The sequence below is a fragment of the Didymella exigua genome (genome assembly GCF_010094145.1).
Source record: "Didymella exigua CBS 183.55 unplaced genomic scaffold M421scaffold_2, whole genome shotgun sequence".
Classification (NCBI taxonomy): Eukaryota; Fungi; Ascomycota; class Dothideomycetes; order Pleosporales; family Didymellaceae; genus Didymella; species Didymella exigua.
Window position 1 is genome coordinate 26,267 of NW_022984776.1, and position 19,760 is coordinate 46,026.

The 19,760-nt window shown below is 54.9% G+C and overlaps 7 protein-coding genes across 7 annotated transcripts in view; 4 read left to right on the forward strand and 3 right to left on the reverse strand.

Annotated features, from left to right (window-relative positions):
• Positions 1 to 440, forward strand: part of M421DRAFT_190364 (uncharacterized protein) — a 1,477-nt gene extending 1,037 nt beyond the window's left edge. The window contains exon 3 of the mRNA XM_033587985.1: positions 11 to 440. Within this exon, the coding sequence (XP_033453383.1) occupies positions 11 to 342 (332 nt within the window). The 3' untranslated portion in view covers positions 343 to 440. The remainder of the gene's footprint in view (positions 1 to 10) is intronic.
• M421DRAFT_190501 (uncharacterized protein) lies at positions 430 to 2,032 on the reverse strand. The gene is made up of 2 exons (XM_033587986.1): positions 1,780 to 2,032; positions 430 to 1,630 (listed from the first exon to the last, which is right to left on the reverse strand). The coding sequence occupies exon 2, from the start codon at positions 1,579 to 1,581 to the stop codon at positions 538 to 540; it is 1,044 nt and encodes a 347-aa protein (XP_033453384.1). The 5' UTR covers positions 1,582 to 1,630; positions 1,780 to 2,032; the 3' UTR covers positions 430 to 537.
• A 1,408-nt stretch (positions 2,033 to 3,440) lies between these two features.
• On the reverse strand, positions 3,441 to 4,590 carry M421DRAFT_415499 (uncharacterized protein). The gene has a single exon (XM_033590722.1). The coding sequence runs from the start codon at positions 4,516 to 4,518 to the stop codon at positions 3,718 to 3,720; it is 801 nt and encodes a 266-aa protein (XP_033453385.1). The 5' UTR covers positions 4,519 to 4,590; the 3' UTR covers positions 3,441 to 3,717.
• Positions 4,591 to 7,845: 3,255 nt separating this feature from the next.
• M421DRAFT_415500 (uncharacterized protein) lies at positions 7,846 to 8,723 on the forward strand. The gene is made up of 3 exons (XM_033590723.1): positions 7,846 to 8,092; positions 8,144 to 8,213; positions 8,289 to 8,723. Exons 1-3 carry the CDS (start codon positions 8,085 to 8,087, stop codon positions 8,478 to 8,480), a joined length of 270 nt encoding a protein of 89 aa, XP_033453386.1. The 5' UTR covers positions 7,846 to 8,084; the 3' UTR covers positions 8,481 to 8,723.
• A 1,613-nt stretch (positions 8,724 to 10,336) lies between these two features.
• Positions 10,337 to 11,116, forward strand: M421DRAFT_585 (uncharacterized protein; the record flags this gene model as incomplete). The annotated part of the gene is made up of 2 exons (XM_033595608.1): positions 10,337 to 10,426; positions 10,475 to 11,116. 2 exons carry the CDS (start codon positions 10,337 to 10,339, stop codon positions 11,114 to 11,116), a joined length of 732 nt encoding a protein of 243 aa, XP_033453387.1.
• A 135-nt stretch (positions 11,117 to 11,251) lies between these two features.
• Positions 11,252 to 13,032, forward strand: M421DRAFT_415504 (uncharacterized protein). The gene has a single exon (XM_033590724.1). The coding sequence runs from the start codon at positions 11,366 to 11,368 to the stop codon at positions 12,794 to 12,796; it is 1,431 nt and encodes a 476-aa protein (XP_033453388.1). The 5' UTR covers positions 11,252 to 11,365; the 3' UTR covers positions 12,797 to 13,032.
• A 2,672-nt stretch (positions 13,033 to 15,704) lies between these two features.
• M421DRAFT_88419 (uncharacterized protein) lies at positions 15,705 to 18,008 on the reverse strand (the record flags this gene model as incomplete). The annotated part of the gene is made up of 3 exons (XM_033597661.1): positions 15,705 to 17,593; positions 17,643 to 17,834; positions 17,894 to 18,008. The coding sequence occupies 3 exons, from the start codon at positions 18,006 to 18,008 to the stop codon at positions 15,705 to 15,707; spliced, it is 2,196 nt and encodes a 731-aa protein (XP_033453389.1).
• Positions 18,009 to 19,760: the final 1,752 nt, after the last annotated feature.

Genomic DNA, 19,760 nt, shown 5'->3' on the forward strand with positions numbered 1-19,760 from the left:
ATGCACGCACATACACAACCATTCACAGACAGCACCCATCTGTCAATACATTCACATACACAACCATTCACAGACAGCACTCATCTGTCAATGCACGCACATACACAACCATTCACAGACAGCACTCATCTGTCAATGCATGCACATACACAACCATTCACACACAGCACCCATCTGTCAATGCATGCACATCCACAACCATTCACACACAGCACCCATCTGTCAATGCACGCACATCCAAGGACACATGCTTTTCAAATCGTTCATCATCGTCGTCCGCAGATACATACTGCCCGGATCCGCCATGCCAGAGCCATGCTAGAGAGAGTGGGTATCGAATGAAAGTGCCGAGCTCTAACGCTCCGTATACGTATGCGACGCAAAAAAACAAATCAAAGCATATGCACCGCTAAATCCCAATTTTGTTCTTCCATCCCAAGTGTTCCCCGTACTTTGTACACGAATGCGAAAAGGCGCGTGACAGCCCAGGCGGGGCAAGGAGAGTCGTTCCGCGAAAACCGTCCCATCTGGCCGTTGCTAGAGGAAGAAGGCGAACGCGCCCAGGCCCGCGAGTCCGGCGACCGCCGCGTGGTTCTTGCGAGCTGCGCCGGACTGCACGCTGGGCCGTCCCGTCGCGGTGGGCGTCGAGCTGGCAGACTCCGCGGCGCCGTTGCCGGCCACGTCCGTCGGATCGACCTCGATAATGGTCGTCAGTGTCTGCGCTTGGCCCGCCGCGTCCGTCGTCGTCACCAGCTTCACCGAAGACACCTTGCCGCCGCCGGGTGTGTACGTGGTCAGCAACGTGACGCCCGCCGCGTCCGTCGTCGTCAGCACCTCGCCGCGTGTGGGCGCCAGGTTGCCCGCCGAGGTAACGACGACAGAGGATCCCCGTGAGTCGGTCGTGGTCCTGATCACGGCCGGGCGCACTTCCTGCGTAGTGACGGCGACGGTGCTGCCGACGCTGTTGGTCGTCGTGCGCACGACGGTTACCTCGACGCTGGCGGTGACTTCGGACAGGACCTCCGACGTCTGGATCACGGTGCTGCCGACGCTGTTGGTGGTGGTGACGTCGACGGCGACGACGACGGGCCGGCTGGACGGCGTGCTCGCCGCCGTGGACGCGGGTACTGCTGCGCTGGTCTGCTGCCGGGTGCTCGCTGCGGGCGCCTGGCTCGAAGTGGGCTCCTGCTGGAGCGACGGCTGGGCGCTGGACGACGGCTGGGCGGGCGCCTGGCTGGACGGTGCGGGCGTGGTGCCGTTGGACGGTGCGGGCGCCTGGCGCTTCTTCAGGTCCTGCACGGCGGCGACGATGAGCTTGGTGGCGAGTGCCGGGCTGCTGCTGTGCACGTGTTCGACGCCGCGGCGGTGCGACTCGAAGACGCCGGCCTTGAACTTGGTGAGCGAGTTGAGTGCGGCCTGCAGCGACTCCTCGGGTAAGGCATTGAGCAGGTCCTGGAACGCTTCCTGCGCATTGGCGTAGATCGAGTTGGACAGGTCCGACATTTGCGTCGATGGCTGCTCAGCAACGACGCCGCCCAGCAGGGGCAGCGCCAGCATTGTGTACCGGAGGAAGGAACGCATGGTGAAGCCTTGATGACAGACGCGAGGGTGACGACAAGCCTTTAGAAGACTGACATTGCTGTTAGCACGGCGTCATGGGCGAGAGCGAGTCCGCAGCCATATGTGCAGCAGGCACAAGGACATATTGCTACTATAGGCAGCTGTCATGGCCTTGTAGTAGGCGGCTGGGGTGCTATCAAGTGAGGACGGAACGCTTACACAAGTCTCGCAGGATCCGGGCCGCTGGTAACGCCACGCGCAATCTATCGGTTCTTTGACGGGCGACTAGCAACAATCCTCCTTGTTGATCAGAGCGACAGTACGTTAACACAAGCGAGTGTATGGTGTGTCGAACGAAAACAGCAGTAGAATTCCAAGAGGAGAGAGATCGGATCGCTGGCAAGGAAGGGAGTCGCCCAAGCAGACGGCGCCACCCCAAGGCTTTTGATACATGCGACTCAAGGCGATACGAGTCCAGCGCTGAACGCTCAGACCTCTGGCTTTAGCTTTAGCTTGCTGTGAGACTCCGCCATGACGATCATTATTGGCGCAGGCGGGTTTGAGCCTCCTCACAGTACCCTGCTTGGAGTTCACCTGCTGGGCCTACAACTCTTTGCATGTACCAAGTACCTCAACGCAGAGCACTACCGGCGTAATCTCGTGAGGCACTCGTCTACAGCCTGAGCCTGTCCAAAGTCTCCAGCAGGTCGTCACGGACCTGTACGCTCATCACCACACCCTTGTTTCGGAACGTCATGTGTGGAGCGTGCTCACTGGCCCGGCACTGCTCGTCTGGCGTGCGGCGCCATCGCCCAGCAGTTGTTGAGCCACGAACGCTCGCTCAAAACCTACCGGAGCTAGATAACGACGTTGATGCTTAACTCTACACTCCAAATCGTGCCTTCCTCCAGAAGCCCTGCCAGCAATACGACACAGCACCCCCTATGCCGAGGCTGTTGCACGAGCACAATCTCACGATCCTTCAGCACATTCTCTCGTGCGCACTAGGACCGGATGTAAATTCCGTCGTCGCAATTCTCGCGTTCTCGCGTTCTCGCGTTCTCGCCAGGCCTTCAATACGGCCCTGCGCCGCCCAAAAATAGCCTCCCGGAGCACATCAGCGAGCTAGCGAGCCAGCGAACAGTAAATGCAGTGAGTCGGCTCCAACGACGCGAGCCACAGTGACAAAGAGCAAATCGCGCCATTGAGAAAATAGACTCGACGGCAGACCACATCTTAGCTCGCCGTTGCGAGGATTCTGACTGGGTGGACGGCCGCTGCAAGGCCACCCCAAGACACTAGGCCGCTGCGTCCGCAGCGCGAGACTAAGTCGCCACGACGCCGTCTGTCAGCGACGGGAGAGGCGGCACATTATCCATAACGAGTATCATGATCGGTCACTCAACACTTCCTACTCTTCAGAGAGCGCCGAAAGTTACGCTGACAGTGTGGTGATCAATTGCATCGTGCAGCCGTGTTGAACCTAACGGTGTATGCAAGCCCACGATAACCGAGTATTGGAGCTGCCGTGGAGATTCGGCAATGTGTCGTTTCGTTACCACAGCAGGACATGTGCTTGCGAAGCGAACGGCTGGAGTTCTAGAGTGCGGAGAAGCGGAAGCAGAGCGGTACAGTAGTAGAGCTCGGCTGCTGAGGAGTAGTGCTTACTGTGCGTTGTTTGCGCCGAAGCAGGCTGCTGCATCCAATCGACAAGCTATGTGAATGACAGACGTGTGATAGCATCGTAAGTCGAAAAAGTGAGGCCCAAGACGTCTAAGCTGAGGTCTAGCCATGAACGTATGCACGTGTTCGGGCCAAATGTCGAGATACTCACATGTACATGCACGTGCGTGTATATCGCTCGTTCGACAGATCAAAGAGATTATTATTACTGCTGCCGTCTCGCTGTACATCATCGGAGACGTGCGCGCCAGATTATTTTCGCTCGTCGCTCTCTACAACACGCGACGCGATTCCATCCGCACTGGCTCGGAGTAGTCTGGCCATATCAAACGCCCTCACTATCTTCCTTGGCACATCCAAGCAGCCGTCGTCTTGCAACAATGGTATCCAGAAGTGAACCCGAACCAAACTCCACATATCATAGCGCTGTAGCAGCGCACGATGCTGTACTGTACGCGGATGTCAATGAAGACCTCAATGGGTCGAATTAGGAGGTGGGGACCTCGAAGGTGATGGGATCGCACGCTCGGGAGATCGATTGAAACTCCTCGCTGGCGCAGCCAAGATTTCAGCGATAGCCGGTGATGGTACGTGGAAAACGGGATGATTGGTAGCCGTAGGGGTCCTGGGTTCCTGTTCAGATGACTGCAGTACCTGGCTGATCGGAGTGAAGGGCGCGGGCTGTTGTATCGGCGGCGATGAAGGCCCTGTTGAAGGCTGAGTCGTCAGCTGGGTTGCTGGCTGTATCGTCGTCGAAGAATCCTCATGCTTCAACGTTGGCGCAACTGGTTCTTCAGGAATGACCGCCGGAACAGGGTTCGCAGTAGCAGTTGGGGGGCCAACAGTGTTTCCCACAGTCTGCTGTGCCACGATTGACGATTGCTGCCTTGTCTCGGGTGTTGACGAGGTAGTCTGCGCAGCCGGGCTGATCCCAATGGGCGTTACATCGTTGGATACCTCACTCAAAGAACGCGGAGCGTCCGCAGACCAGTCTCTGTTCGGGAGATTGTCGCGAGGTCTTGTCAGATTTTGAGGCAGTGGCGGGTTACTAATGCTGCCAGGAGGACTTTTAGCACGGTCCCTCTTATCGGCACGCTCTCGATGCTCTTGTCTCATCTTGTGGAACCAATCGAACGTGCCCTTCTTGTCCGATCCACGATCGCCGTCGGGCGGGCTGCCGAATATCATAGATGACTCTGGTGTCTGGTTGGAATCGAATTGGCCGCTTCGACGCCCACCTGTGGCCCAACCCGAACTGCTGCCGAAAGAGCTCATGCTCTTATCGCCGCCGGGTACTGAGCCATGCAAATCAGTCTGACTCGCGGTAGGTGTTGCCCTACTTTCATTGCGCTTGTGACCTTTCCAGAAGCTTCGCCTTTCCTTTTCCTTTTCCTTTTCCTTTTCCCTCTCTTCCTTTACAGCAGGAGGCTCATCGTTCAATTCGGCTTCCGAGTACTCGGTCGCTGTCGAATGAGATCTGAATGAAGCTGACGGAGACATGCTAGGCTTTAGCGTATTGCCGGAGTTGCGGGATGAAAACGTCTCCATGCTCGACGGCGGCAGCGCCTCCCTGGAACCACTAGCGTGTGATTGCGACGCAAAGGGAGCTTGCGGTGGAAATAATGGTGATGCGGGCGCAGGCGCAATCGTGGCATCGAGACTAGCGAGCTGACCGGTCAATGAAGTGGTCGAGCTGTGGGCGCTGGGGATCTGGCCGGAAGGGAGCCTCTTTTTTTGTAACTTGTTCGGCTTGCGACCGTCTTTGTCTTTTCCATCTTTCAAGTCGGACGCGGACTGAGGAACCTTTGCAAGTATCTGTGTAAACGTACGTACAGCTGGGGTAGGCTCGACAGATGGACCAGAGTCGACAGGTGCTTCGAGGAACTCCGACCGTTCGCGAGTTGGAGTTGTGTGAGGGCTACGACGGCCCGATCCTTGAACTGGGGGAGGGTGCAGTACATTCGCAGCCTGAACGGAGGCAGGCATGGGAGTGGGCACAGAAGCAAGAGGTGTGCTGACCTCGCTCGACGATTGCACCCCGGGCGTTGATGGTGGGAATGCTCCTGGAATCGAGTCAAGTGCAGGTGTGTCGGCCAAAGGTCTCGGCTGTTGTGTTCCCTGTGCGAAAGTAGGTTTGGGAAGCTCAATCTTGCCAGGAGGCAGTGTCATGGCGCGTTTTGGGACCGCTTCCTCTGGTACAGGAGCTGCCCGAGGGGGCTTATCTGGGTGGCTTGAAATAGGTTGAAGGGCCTCCGATACCGCTGCTGCACTGACTGGCTTCTCCTGCTGGGGAATGTTCGTGGCTGCAGGTTCGATAGTGTTTGGAGACAATGCCTTGTCCTCCTCTGCTGCAGGTGCTGATGGTCCTGAAGGCTTCGTTGCAAAACGAGGGCTGTTGAGGGCGGGGGATCGTTTTGTCGGCAAGGTGTTGCTCCTATGTACACCAGAATTGGGTGGTGTAACAAAGCCTGGAGTGATAGGACTAGGAATAGCTCCGGAATGACGTGAACGTCTGGATGAGGTCGAGACGTTCCTACGGACACCACCGTACATTCGTAAGCTTTCGGCACCCGCACTCGATGACGTAGAAGCCGAGCGGTTAATGCCCGAGTTGTTTCGCCCTGGAGTGGTTGGTGTCCGTACTTGTGGTGTGTTGGGCCCGCTCTCGATCTGCTTGACAGTACCTTCGTCGACGGCTGTGCCTTCCATACCAATCAAGAAATGGTCTTGGTTATCAATGAGGAATATGAGCACATCCTGGTTTAGCCTGTAGTCCTGAGGCGACATATCGTGCTGAGGATGAGAAATAATACCAGGCTGGAAGATGGCTGCCAGATTGGATGTTGTCATCTTATTGACGTCGGCCTTGGCAGCGAAGACGGCTAGCAGATCCAGGATGTAGAGGAGCAATTGGCGATTCAAGGAGGGTAGGCTTTTGATGGAATGCTGGTAGTTGCGTACAGCAGCGTCCGCGTCAAAGCCTCCGATTGAGGGCGCCTGGCCTTCAATCGCGCCAACAGCTTCTGCTTGGTGATTTCGCAGTGGCTGTCTGAAGCTGTCGTAGTTGCCTAGAGGAATGATAGGTTCTGGCAGATGGTTGAAGTACCTGCGCAGAATGTTGGCGGCATCGTGCACTGTATAGCCTGTCCAGTCCAGACCCTTGCCATATCGTGGTGGAGTGTCGAAAGCAATCTTGAGTTCCTTGATCCTCTTCTCTGAGCCTGCTAATCGGAAAATACCCTCTACGTCGGTTGCTTCGGCTTGTTAGCTGCTGGAAACGGTTTGGAGAATGCATGCTGACCTTTCTCTTTCAGGAATACGCCGCACTTGGCGACCACGATTGGGACGTAGCCATAGATGTAGCTCTCGCCGTGCTCGTTGAACAACGATATCGCCACATTTGCGTAGGGTATGCTTTGGATGAGGGGTACTCCGAATATGCCCTGCGATGCTGCTTCTGCTAGAAGAACGTCAGTGACTGCGTTCAGCAGGACGGAGTGGAGACGCCGCAAGCGCGCCCGAGCAGAGACTCAGCCTGGTCAGGTACGCCTGTAGAGGCACAGCTGCCGACGGCGCAGCTCTGCGCTCGAGCAGCGGGGGTTGGACACGGAAAGGCGCTTTACCTTTCTGTTCTTCCTCCTTCTTCACTGCGCGTTTGCTGAAGGTCTTCCACCACGAGGTCAGGTCACGCCTCGCGGACACGGGTTCGGTCGCAGGGACTGGCGCGGGCTGGGGCTCGCCGTTGCGCACGCGCGGCGTGGTGGGGTGGTGCTGCGTCGCAGCAGGCATGGCAGGCGGGCTGCAGAGCGTCGCAGCTCTCTATGCGCAGAATATCGCGGGCTGTAGACGGTCGCTGTGTGCTGGGGAGTCTCAGCAGCTCAGGGTGGGCCCGCAGTGGGCTTGCAGGCGGCAGGACGGGGCCGCTCTGTGACGTCGCAGCGTAGCGAGCGGAAGAATGGCAGACCTGCGGGGCTCACCGTGACGCTGCAGGAGGTCGGCGGTCGGCGGCGCGGTGAGTGAGCAGAGCGACGTTGCCAGCTGTGCGGCGCGTGGGTGGGCGTGCAACCGGCGGAGCTGGAGCTGGAGCTGGTACGGTACACTACGGGCGTGGGAGCGCGGTTAGGGTTCGTTGCGACAGTCCACGGGTTCAGGCAGCATGCGGGCGACCAAGAGGGCGACGGTCTGCGCCTGGGAGCTGGCGGCGACGGCGGCGGCGACGTCAAGGGGGCAGGGCGGGTACTGCAGAGGGCAATTATCGCAGCAGTGGGTGCTGCGCGCTGGGGGTGTTGGACTGGCACTTGGCGAGGGCTCCTCTGGTGTGGCTGAATGATTCAAATCCAAGGAAGACGGCACCCGCGGTCGTCTGACATGCAAACACAGCGCGCGGCGTGTGCTCTAAGACCTGTCGCAGCGTGGTGTGCGGGCGATCAATAGCAGACGCAGCAGCGAGATGGGATCAAGAGAGCCGTTATTGCGCTGTCGTCGCTGCTCATTCAATATTACTCGGCCCAATAATATGGCTTGCCCTTGGCGCTGAACAGGTACAGGTACAAGCGCGTCGCCGGAAATGAGAAGATATTGACCCGCTGTGCAACGATCCATGGGAGCGGCAAGCAGGTTGAAGCCTGTGGTCTAGATCCAACTGAGAGTCTCCAGGCGCTCCTTCGGGTTGCTGCTCCTGCGGACTGCTCGCAGGTGCAGCCCCGTGGTCTGAGCGCAGCGTTCAGAAAATAGTTCGCTGGGGAAGCTGTTGCACCGCACGTCATACCATCAACCACGAAAGCTCTGCATATATACAAGTGGCATCTCACCTACCAAAGTCACATACACCTACCCTCAAGATGGATCAGTACGCGCCCAATATCAGCAAGCGCTGTTGCATCAGAAGCTAACTCCGCAGACTCACACAGAACGAGCAGCGCGAGCTCCAGAACCGCATGGAGAAGAAGCAGATGAAGGAGTTCATGAACGTATGTAGCTGTTTGACTACATTGCCATTGGAATTGATGGACACATCTGCCGTGGGTCAAGACTAACGGGCTCAGATGTACTCCAACCTCGTCCAGCAATGCTTCGACTCCTGCGTCAACGGCTTCGAGAGCAAGTCCCTGACCTCGCGCGAAGAAGGCTGCGTTATGCGATGCGTCGATAAGCACATGAAGGGCTCGCAGCGCCTCGGCGACAGGTTCCAGGAGCAGAACGCCGCTATGGCACAAGGCGGTTTGCCCGGCCGGTAAACGCTGTGAGCAACGGCAGCAATGTACATTAGGTGGAACGGGATCGAGAGAAGCTTGGGAACGCCTCTGAATGTAGCGAGGCCTCGGGTTTCGTAGCGCTGAGCCGCTTTGCTGCACGACATCTGTACAATACAGGGCAGGATCTGGGTTGATCTGGGCGCACACAATTCCTCTTACCAACGAGCATGTTTTGTATAACGAATCTGAAAGCCTTTTACAATCATCGCAATTGTGAACTTCGACACAAGCATCACTGTCTTCTCACGAGTAGATCTGGGGGTTAGTCACACGGCAGTTCTACGAGTTTGCAGTCCGATACACAGCCGTGGCCACGTGCTGTTATATGAGCGTTCGTTCTTATGAATGGCGGCTTGTGCCGTGAGCACAGAAGCTGACAGGCTGAAGCGAATACGCCGGCTCACATCTTGGCTCTTGCCAAGCAGTATCTCCTAAAGGCGTCTTCTGCTCTCATATCTCCACGAGACTTGTGTGCTACGAAGTAATCTGCTCATCTTAAACGACCCTGCGCCTGACCCTGTGTTTGACCAAGACATAACAAAAGCCGACTAGGTACTCCATCGCTTTGCCACACAGCCTCGGAATGTCGCAATCGTGCCTTGAGATCTGCTAGTTCGGTCGTTCTAACGTGCAGGATCGAAGAGATCATCCCGCAGTGTTGTGGCGCACCACTCCGCCTCATCGTCAGGTTACCGTTTTAGGGAGCATCTCAAAGCTATAATGGGTGAAGCTGCAGCCCTAGATTCACAGATTTGACTAAACTGCACGCAAGCTGTGGCTGTGCAGGGCGGGAACTTTTCAAGAAAGAGGTCGTCGAGGTCATTGGCCAAGCCTATCCCGAATTGGCCTACGTCACTGGCTTCAGTCACAGCCAGCTTGTTTACCTTGCTTTGCTTAAGCCTCCCGCAACGACTCCCTACAAAACGCATGTGGATCGCTCCTTATCTACCTCACAAGCAAATACGTCCTCTACAAGCACAATCCTGAGCTTCTATAGCTCCTGCAAAACTTCATCAGCAATCAGCGATCAATAATCGATAACCATGGGTCTTTTCTGGACTAAGCAATGGGGCGGAAAGCACGGCGGTTAGTCTCCTCTTGATTGCTCGCCTGGATAACTCGGCAACTAACATCTATTCAGGCGGTGGTGTTGTTGCTGACAGGCATGGTGTCCGCCGCGCTCCCTTCAGGATCTCTTGCGGCCGCTTCTCCTGTTTCCGCTAGGCAATGCAGACCCATCGACGACGTTACGACCTGTATGTTTCTGCTACTCTCCTATTGAGGTGATTTCCTCTTACGAGTCTAGTCCCTAAGCCCTTTGTATTGCGATAATGCCACCCGCGAGAGTAATAGCCTGGGATACAGTTGATGTCACCGGGACGATCATTGGTGGATCTGTTTACACGAATAGTTTGATCAGGCCATAGCAGCCGCTTTTGATAATATCGTTGAGGATTTTCTCGCCTTCACGGAGACATCCTCCACATCAAACATCATACATCCTCTGTAGTTTAACATAAGTCATTAACAACATCGTTAAGGTGTTAAGCCACTGCATCACTTGTCAACTTGCCGCAACACAGTCGTATATACGTCCCACGGAGGCATTTCCACTTCGTGTTTTCTAACTTTGCTATCAAATAGACGTTGAAACTTGCCGTCGGCGCTGACATACGCGTGAGGCTATGATGTCACAGGTGTCGCGTAAATGCCTCCACAATTTCTCCGAGCCACGCGCGAAAGCTCAAATCCGCGGGGTAGCGTCGTGGTGAACAGCACAGCTTCGAGTGAGCTCCATGGGCGAATTCCGTCAAGGATGCAATCCTAGATACCGCAAGATGCGCTCCATTCTCATCATCAACCCGAACTCGACGGTGTCGATGACCGACGGCTTGAGACCGCTGGTCGATGCGCTGCAGTTCAAAGATGTCAATCGCACCACTCACAGCTCCATCCCAGCAACTGACCGCAGCTAGACAACACATGACTACTTCACCGCACCGGATGGCGTCAAGAGCATCAATGACGAAGACGATGCGCGCGAGTCAGTCAAGCACTGCCTACCCACCCTGCGACCGCTGCTCGACCGCTACGATGCCTTCCTCGTCGCATGCTACTCGCAGCACCCTCTCGTACCTCTGCTGAAAGAAGAGCCCGCAGTAAAGGCTACGCGCAAGCCCGTCACTGGCATCTTCGAGGCAAGCGTGGGCACCAGTATGCAGTCGATACATCCAGAGGAGAAATTTGGCATCGTGAGCACAGGCAAGGTCTGGGAGGATATCCTCACAGAGGCCACAGTGCAGTTCTTGGGCACGAGCTCTGATGCAGGGAAGCGGTTCGCCGGCGTTGAGACTACGGGTCTTAATGCAACGGACTTGCACGATGCACCGGCTGAGGAGGTCAGGCAGAAGATGAAGGATGCTGTTAAGCGGCTACTAAGGAGGGGCAAGGTGGGTGCGATATGTCTCGGCTGTGCGGGCATGGCTGGTATGGACCAGATGGTTAGGGAGGCGTGCATTGAGGAGTTGGGACAGGAAGATGGACAGAGAGTGAGAATTGTGGATGGCGTGATGGCGGGTGTTGCGTGGTTAGAGGGTGCTGTGCGCGCCGGGTTCTAGACTCAAACAATACATTTTAACCCTGTGCGCATTTACGATGTTCTCCTGATACAATATGTGCAGTCTTGCTGTGACCAAATGTTTGAGCGTGATTGATCAGCTAGAGGATGACGTACACAGCTCAAACCTCATAGCTTCACCACCAGCTCCGCCCTTACAATCACGACCGCAACCTCAGGATATCCTTACATGGGAGATGCCAAGCTATACCTAATTACTCTTCTATCATAGTCCTCATCACCATTAAAAATGGCCGAAGTCCAAGCCAACAGCCTCTATGCGCTGCCCAATGAACTCCTCATCCAGATCGCTTCACATCTTGATGTAAAGGCGCCCTCGGTCTCCAAGTTCGCCCACGAGCCCACAACGGAGCTAACCAGCTCTCAAGACAATCCTTTAAAAAACTTGTCCTGCGTATCCTGGCGCTTACGAAGAATCGTCATCCCAATCTTGTTCAAATATGTCAGGGTGCCGCTGGACCAGAATCCACAATGGGTACCACTAGACGCTCGACTTATCGAAAGCATGCAAGGGCAGCTTTCTACTTTAAGCAATCATGAGTTCATGATATACACCAAGATGCGCAGCAAGTTCAAGAGCAGCTCTGCCTTTGCGTTCGACCAATCCTTTGACGACATCCTCATCAACCTGTGTAGGATACAGGAGGGCGATGAGTTCCTAAAGTCGTCGCCGACAATACTGTGGTTTCCCCATCTTAGCGGTAGCTTCACACAACTTGGCCGTTTTGTATCGAAGTACCAGCTCAAGCAGCACATCAAGAGCGTCGTGGTGCACACAGATATAGAGTACGAGTTGCGCCACGTCTCCACCGCCGATGCACCTCTAGCTCGAGCAGTCAACGAGATATGGACGCATATATTCAGTTGCCTTGAGCCAAGCCGCGTCGTCGTGGCTGCTCCTCCAGCAACACTCGCTGGCCTCCTGGACACCCAAATGCTAAGCTCAGACACATGGGCGTTCGACATGAAAATCCATTATATCGAGCTCGTCCACACATTAACGCCGCCTATAGACCACATGAGATCCAGCTGTCGACCCTGGAATACTATGTTAATCCACCGCCGTCCCTGGACGCACATTGGCTACAACGAAGGCTCCTCCATCACCGCATACAGCACCTACGAGTACCACCTTAAGCAATCGCCTAAGATGATGTACCTGATTCTCATGCACCTCGCTAAAAAAGTCGAGTCGTGCTCCAACATCACGTCGTTCAGCTTCACGGGCATCTTCCCCTTCGCGACAAACGTCAAGAGCATCATCCGCGCCCTCCACCGCGTCCCCACGTTGCGCAACGTCACGTTCCAACTTGCCCCTGGTCCCGAGAACAATCTGCTCAGCCAGCCGGACCGCATGGGTCGAGCTCAATCGGGCGACTTCTGGCTCGAATGGACTGAGAGCTACAAGGCGATTGCGAGCTATTTGGGAGTGTTTGATTTTGAGGATAGTGCCGAGTTCAGGAGTAGAGACTGTACCAGTGAAACGCTGACAAGGGATGTCGAGGAGATAGTGGAGCTGTTGAACCATAGGGGAGCGGGGTGGAGGAAGAAAGAGGGCGTGGTGGGAGTCTGGGTTAGAGATCATGCGCTTGACGACTTCACGGCGCTGGGTATTGATCAGTTGACGGCATTGACCGAGGACAATACGACCACAGTATGAGCGAGGACCCGTTACGGTGTGGTCCGCCCTATATTCTACACGCTTCCTGTAAGACATCCTCTCAACCGTTGCCTATATGCGCCGCCTGCTGCCAGCAGACAGTGATGGTGAGGCTCACTCACGAGTCACGAGGACCTGCTTGACTCGAGAGCAAGAAAGCCACCGCTCGGCCAGCTCCCTCTCATGAGTCATCCACCCTTCACTTCCACATTGCCGTCGCCCGTGTTATGATCTAGCAGCAGCTGATAACCCGGAAGCGGCGAGCTGCGTCGAGCTGGTGAGCACTCCGTCATCTGCAGTTAGTCAGCACCCGCTGTTGTATCATTGCGGTATTGACCTTCGACCTTTAGTTCAAGTTTCCGCAGCTCACTGCTGTCAAGTCTTCACATAAGTGGCATCGCCGCAAAATGCAATTAGATATAGCGTGACTCAATTTCCGTCTTAGGTCTGACCTGGATAACTCGAAGGCGAGTGTTAATAAGCCTAGAAAGTCTCTACTACCAGCATGACCATATCAAGAAGAATCTCTGCTAAGTGATAGGATCGTCATTTACCAGAGCTGACTACCTCCCGCAATTTCCGCAAAACAATCCCTGCTGCAGGGTTCCGAATTTAAAGCCGAGCTCTGAGCAAGAAGGACGTGGTCAACCTGTTTTGCTTTCCTAGGCGGTCTGCAAACCATGGTCGATCTCCATCAAGTTGATCGACTGCCTCGGTGGGATCACGATCTGTTCTATATCGGTACTGTGCCAAACTCGTGAGGTGAGCTGGCAGAAGGGCACAAAGGTAAACGGTTTCGTTCCATTGATCTCGATCGACTACATACACGATACAGTCGAGTATCGGCAAAAGTAAGGACTTCAAAGCACCAGGCACGTCCACAATCCTTCAGGTTACGCGTCATGGTAACCAAGTCTCAAATATATCACCGCCCTATCGAAGATCAAGCACAACATCTTAGTTGTCTGGTGAGGGTGCCAGAGGAGGGCTCAGTGGCTCTGTCGCACGTCGGTATTGAGTAAGGATCATTTTAGTGCTTGGGAATACGTACTGGGTGGCGAAGATGGAGATGTATGAGCTCCCGAACTCTCCTCAGGCTTTCCCTTCGGCGAAGGTGGAGGGTTAGGTGGCGGCTTCTCCCCTCGACCAAGCTTGAGCACGACGCCATCATAGGGAGAAGGGGTCAGCGGTGAGATTCGGGGCTCTGTCATCTTGTTAGTATAAGGCATCAGTCGAAGGGAAGGTTGCTTACCAGAAGGCGAAGAGGGAGGTGTATCAGAAGCCGAGCCCTCCACCTGCCTAGCCTTGGGAGGCGGAGGCGGAGGAGGCAGGGTGTCGCTATGGTGGAGAGAACGCTCACGCTCTTCAGGTCTGGCCTTAGGAGATGGTGGTGGGTTTGGAGGTGGCTTCTCTCCACGTCCCAACTGATTGGGCAGCACAGAAATGGACGATAGGACAGGGTCAATACGCATCGGCTCATCCACCTCGATAGCATCGTCAGGCCTGGACTTGGGAGATGACGGTACGTTTGGAGGTGCGTCTCCACGGTCAAGCTCGAAGCGGATGACTTTGAGCAACAGGTCGATGGCTTTGACAAGCTCGTCGGGCTTTGCCTTCGGTGAAGGGGGCGGGTTAGGTGGTAGAGCGTCAGTTCCAAGCGTCACGTGGATGAAGTCGAGGAGCATGTTAACAGCCTCGTGGAGGTCATTTGGCTTTATCTTGAGAGAGGGTGGTGGTGGAGTCTTGTAAAACAATGTTAGCTTCCAGCGTACTCGCTCAGTATCAATGATGGCCTACGGGTGCTGGAGAAGGATGGCGCAGGACATCATTGGGCTCTGGGGTGTTTGATGGTGGCTTTGTCTGTCTATCGTGTTAGCTGTAATCCAGTCGACTGCTAAATGTGCGTACAGGTGATGGCGGATCATCCTTCGAGAGATGAGTGGCCGAAACTTGGACTGAAGTGGACATGTCGAAATGCAACCTGTAAGCGTTGAAGTCTATCTCTGACTGCGAAAGTAAGAAGATCGGTAGAGTGGCGGTTTCCAAAGGATGCTGTTGGCGGCTTCGTGAGAAGGTGCTACTGCTGGTATGATGGAGATGCTCAACGTCAGAGCTGCTGCATGTATACATGCTCTGCTTCAATGTTACCACAACCCGCAATCTGTGAAGGTCGAGCAGTGCCCTGTGCAGCCATCAATGAGGTGGGGATATTTCCTCTGCTGTTTGCTGTCAGCAGGCGCGATTGCTGCTGTAGAGGTGCTTTGTGAGGAAGATGCGGCAATAAAAAGTGAGATTGTGATTTGCAAACGAGTGCAATTGACCAATGGTCTTCGAGGTGCACGATGTGTGATTCTCGATGACAGTAATTGCACCCCAGTTGTGCCGCATGAGAAAAATAGACCGTCAGTCGGTACATGTCGCCAAACGCAGTTCGATGTGTAGCAACAGCGGATAGCACAGTAGAGGTAGAGATCGTTCATAATATGTTCTTGAGCTTTGCCTGATGCAGGGCGTGGTATTAGATATTTTTGTGTTGTTACATGTTTGTTCAGACGTCATGTCGGAACTCATAGAGTTAAATATGTAGATGCGAACCAAGAATGGAACAAATCGTGGTCATCAAGAAGGGGTATAGCCGGATACTTCCACAACCGAAATGCCTGAGAAGAGGCCACTCAATGGAAAGCAAGCGTCGAAGCGCTGAAAATCAATCAACGAACAGACAACATGAAAACGAACGGAAGACAGAAGATGCTGTAAACGGAGGCGGACTAGCCGGGTATCAGAATGAAAATGATCCAAAGGGAATGCTCATGGCAACGCAGCGAACTGGGACGCTGATATGACAACAAAGGAATTATTAGTTGAACAAACAGAAAGGGAATGAAATCGGTGAGCTTTTAGATGCTCACATCATCATGAGTCTCGTTCGGCGTTTCTGCACATTGCGCGGACGGTAGTCGCCAGGTCCAAGATAGTTCTGGCGTGGAGCTGCAGCTTGTTGACCGTGTCGCTCGCAAAGCTTATGTCCGCCCACTTCATAATAGTCGGCGCTCAATGGGATCCTGCATGTAGAACATGTGAAGCATCTGGGATGGAACTTCTCTCGTCTGTCTGTCTGCAGATATTGCCCTTCAATACCGCGATTGCAGGTGTTGCAAAGCGACCCGTTAAGATCGTGGTAGTGATGCTCACAATACGGCGCATTGTCGTAGACGTAGAACTCAGCGGTTGGGAAGCCGTCGCCACATGTTCGGCAAACGAAACAAGACCTGTGGTAGCGCCCACCGAGGCGGCCCGAAGAATCTTTGACGGATTTTCCGACGATGAGCTCAGAACAGCCGCGACAATTGCCTTTGCTTGCTGGCGCTGGTCGGCGTGTTTCTGCCTGTCGTGGTCTAGACTCTGGTCGACGCGTTCGGGGGCTCTGAGCAAGGTTTAAAGCAGGATCTTGTGGTGCAAACGAATCTTTCGGGCGTCTTTCGAACGATGCGCCTAGCTGAATGGCGGGGTCCATTGGGGATTCTGGTACACTAGGGCTTGGGAAGCCTGGAGACAAGATTTGTGGAATCGGTTCAGCGAGGTTCGGGCGTGTGTAGCTCGCAGGTACTCGTCGTTGCGCTTGAGATGGAGGAGCTCTTGCTTCGGCGTAAGAATCAGGACTGGCAGTTCTTTGGAGTCTTTCCTCAGCAGGATAATCTGAGCGGCTGACCTTCGATACATCGCGCGAATGACCAGCCTCAGAGCTGGGCGGACTCGAACGAGAGCTGGCGTTGCTTCTTGTAGTGTAGCTAGCGTAAGAATCATCCGACAGGCCCGAGTCAGACGGGGTGTGTAGAGCGCCAGATGGTGTCTCGATGTAGTAGTTTGTGGTGACTGAGGGAGGTGGTTGCAACGACCGTGCAGGCCCGGGGTCTCTCTGCGAATCTGTTTCTGATGCTGCCCGACTTGGGGTACGTGAAGGTAACATATTGTTTGATCGTGGTGCGAAGTCCGAAGTCTTGTACTCGGCAATGTTCGCTGGAGGCAAGTCTTTCTCAGAAGGTCTTCTTGGTCGTGGCGGCGGCCCTCGCCTCTCCTGACTCGCGAGCGGATATGTCTTCGACCTGTCCTCATGCGTCAACTGTGCAGGGCGTCGAGCCTCGTTCTGAAGACGCCCGAGGAAGGCGTCAATGCCTTCACTCTCATCAGCAGAAGCTGGTAATGGTGGAGGGGGCATCGCTCCAGCATGGTCCCGGCTTCCAGCACTGCGGTTCGAATAAGCCGAAGCCCGTGATGTGCTTGATGCCAGCGATGTTCTTGACTTCGGCCTACTCTCAACGCTCCTGATGCTTCCTTGTGTCTCTGACCTACGGTGCCCAAATGCTGGCTCCTGTGAATGCGATCTAGGCGCACTGTTGGCTGTGCTCGGCCGTCGGCCGTCGAAGGGGCCTGGTGCAATGCTGTCCATGCGTTTTGAGACGTTCTCGCCACCGTTTAGGTAGGGACTAAGAGGCGCGAATAGGGGACTGGGTTCAGGGTATTGCTGATTGTAGGTGGCATCGAGCCTGTCGCGGTCTTGCGATCGTTCGCTTCGCGGTGTAGCTGCTCGATTAGTGGGAAATTTCGGGAACGCAGAGTCCATGTTCGCGTGAAAGTTTGGTGAGGGTGGCGAAACAGACGGTGGTACCGGGCTTGTTGCACTTCGATTCAGCGCGTACGGGGACCTAGGACCTCCAGACGGTAGCGGAGAACGACTTCGTGGGTCGCTATAGTTGCTGCTCATCGGCGATAGTTCCATGGGTCGAAAGGGTTTATCTGAGGCGCTGAGCAATTATGAGAGAAAGCACAGAAGGGTATGTCTTACTGGCAGCTTGTGAGTCTATCCTGGGTGGTGCCGGCATTCGATTGGCAGGGTTCGATTGAGCCTCATATCTAGTACTGAACGATGGGCCTCCAAAAGTCGTGGCGCGTTCGACCTTCGGCGACGGTATTTCTGGCGTAGGTGCTCGCGGTTGAGCTTGAGCTTGGGTTGCAGGTGGGAGTGGTGCAGTTGAGGCTAGGGATAATCAGTTATGTGAGCCTGAGGTAGGCATCCCCCATCTTTCGCATCCTTACCTGTTGCTGTTGAAGGTGGAGGTTTGGCACAGACGTGATCAGCCAGCTGCAAGATGTCGATGTCAATCCCACATGATGAACATTTGATCATCGGCAATCCACTCAGTCGACCCATATGTGCGGCTGATCAGCCCAGAAGGCCAATGCGACAGACGGTAGGTCGTGCTCTAGCAAGCAAGCTGTTGCTTTTCACCTTCGATGATGAGATGTTTGGCGTTGTTTCTGCAGTGGTGGCATGGATGGAAGGGAAAGTTAGGGACGACAGAGTCTCGAAGGCACATGCGACCACCGGGAAGGGTCCCTGGCTACCCTCCAGGCTGTTTGATCCTCGAACACGGCGGGTCCTGCTGAATCAGGAGACGCTTTGCGGAAACGGTGCTGGTTAGCTCTGATCCGAGGACGGCAGCGGAGAAATGGTTAGCGTAACACCAGTACCAGCCCGTTTGAGGTTGGTCAGCCCTAGAGTGGACAATCGCAATGTTGGATTTGTTCTGTTCAGGTGTGGTGAACAGGGGACTGATACGAGGATGGAGGAAGACTTGGACAGGCCGACCACACAGAGACTGCGACGCACAATAGGGTTGGAAGAGCAATCAAAGTGAAGAGCCCCGAGGACCAAAGACACGCGCGCACTTCGGGGACCCTTCTGATGTCCTGCACGTAACCCGCGCGGTCCCTGAATCGTGGCGTTCCTCGGCCGGCTCATTGATTCGACAGGCTAGCTCTAGGCGCGCACGGAGCGGCAGCTTGCAGAATCGAGTGGTCCCTGACCGTCGGGCTAGTCATAACACAGAAGCTGTCAAATGGGCGCTGAAACGAATCTCCGTAGAAATTGTCTCGAGGATGTCGCAAGCGCCGATATTGAGTTCTCTTCCGATTGTGTGCAACCTTTACACGAGGTGCACTCACGCGGTGTCTGAGAACGTCGGGTGAAGCGGTAAAGTGATGCAGGAGAGCCGAGTAGAGGCTTTGTTCACCAGGTGTCCATGCGCAGGAGAACCATAAAGTCGGACATGAAGCCACTTGCTTGATTGGATCCTTCGCGCGCAATTGTTGGGCAAATGGCTTATTGGTGTGGATGTGATGCCGACACAGAACGAGTTTCTTGACAAAGATTCTTCCACACCGATTTGGTTGCTGAGACGACAACCTTGGAATCATGACGTTTCTTGCATCTCTCAAGTTTCGAACAGTTTGAAGAATGCCACCCGGCCCTGACCTCATCGTTTCGGAAACAACGTCCGTCGCACGGACCAGTGGCTAAGCTTATGTACTGATATGCAGATGGCAGGAGCGTGATGCTACATATAGGCGTGGAGACAGCCGTAATTTGCTCTTACGGGATATCTTGCTGCCTTGCATCGTATTACTCGACTGGGGGATTGCTCGCAGAATGCCCTTGGCGCTCGTACACCGTTCTATCACTTGCGGCTCGGCACGGCGTCGAACAGGCGGCCATCGAGAGAGACACTAGCCTCGCGCTGGTACAAATGAGATGTCGTGTGCTTTGGAGTGATGCTGAATTAGTCAGCTTCAAAGGTGTGACAGGAGTTTGTCGGTCCGGCTGATTATTGCAGACACTTCCAATATTTCGTAAAGTCCGCGTGAAAAGTCTCACATGACTCAAAGCTGCTGAGAGTTGATCTTGAACTGGTGGAGAGATATGCAACTAGGTCCACTTGCACAGGTCCACCGCTCCTTCGTCGCGACTCGCGATTAGTGGAGGTATACGCGGGGTACGATGAAGAGTTCGCTCCAAGTTGGTAGACAACAACAATGCCCCACTGTCACGTAGGAGTTGTGATAGCTGTCAGTCAAGCGTACTCGACTGCCATCCTCTGGCGTGTTGTCATGTCCTCGGCGAGGC

Bases quoted from the DNA above. Each gene is read 5' to 3' on its own strand.
- M421DRAFT_190501 (XM_033587986.1), bottom strand. From the start codon at position 1,581: ATGCGTTCCTTCCTCCGGTACACAATGCTGGCGCTGCCCCTGCTGGGC.
- M421DRAFT_415499 (XM_033590722.1), bottom strand. From the start codon at position 4,518: ATGAGCTCTTTCGGCAGCAGTTCGGGTTGGGCCACAGGTGGGCGTCGA.
- M421DRAFT_415500 (XM_033590723.1), top strand. The intron at 8,214-8,288 runs GTATGTAGCTGT...TAACGGGCTCAG, and splicing joins AGATGAAGGAGTTCATGAAC to ATGTACTCCAACCTCGTCCA.
- M421DRAFT_415504 (XM_033590724.1), top strand. From the start codon at position 11,366: ATGGCCGAAGTCCAAGCCAACAGCCTCTATGCGCTGCCCAATGAACTC.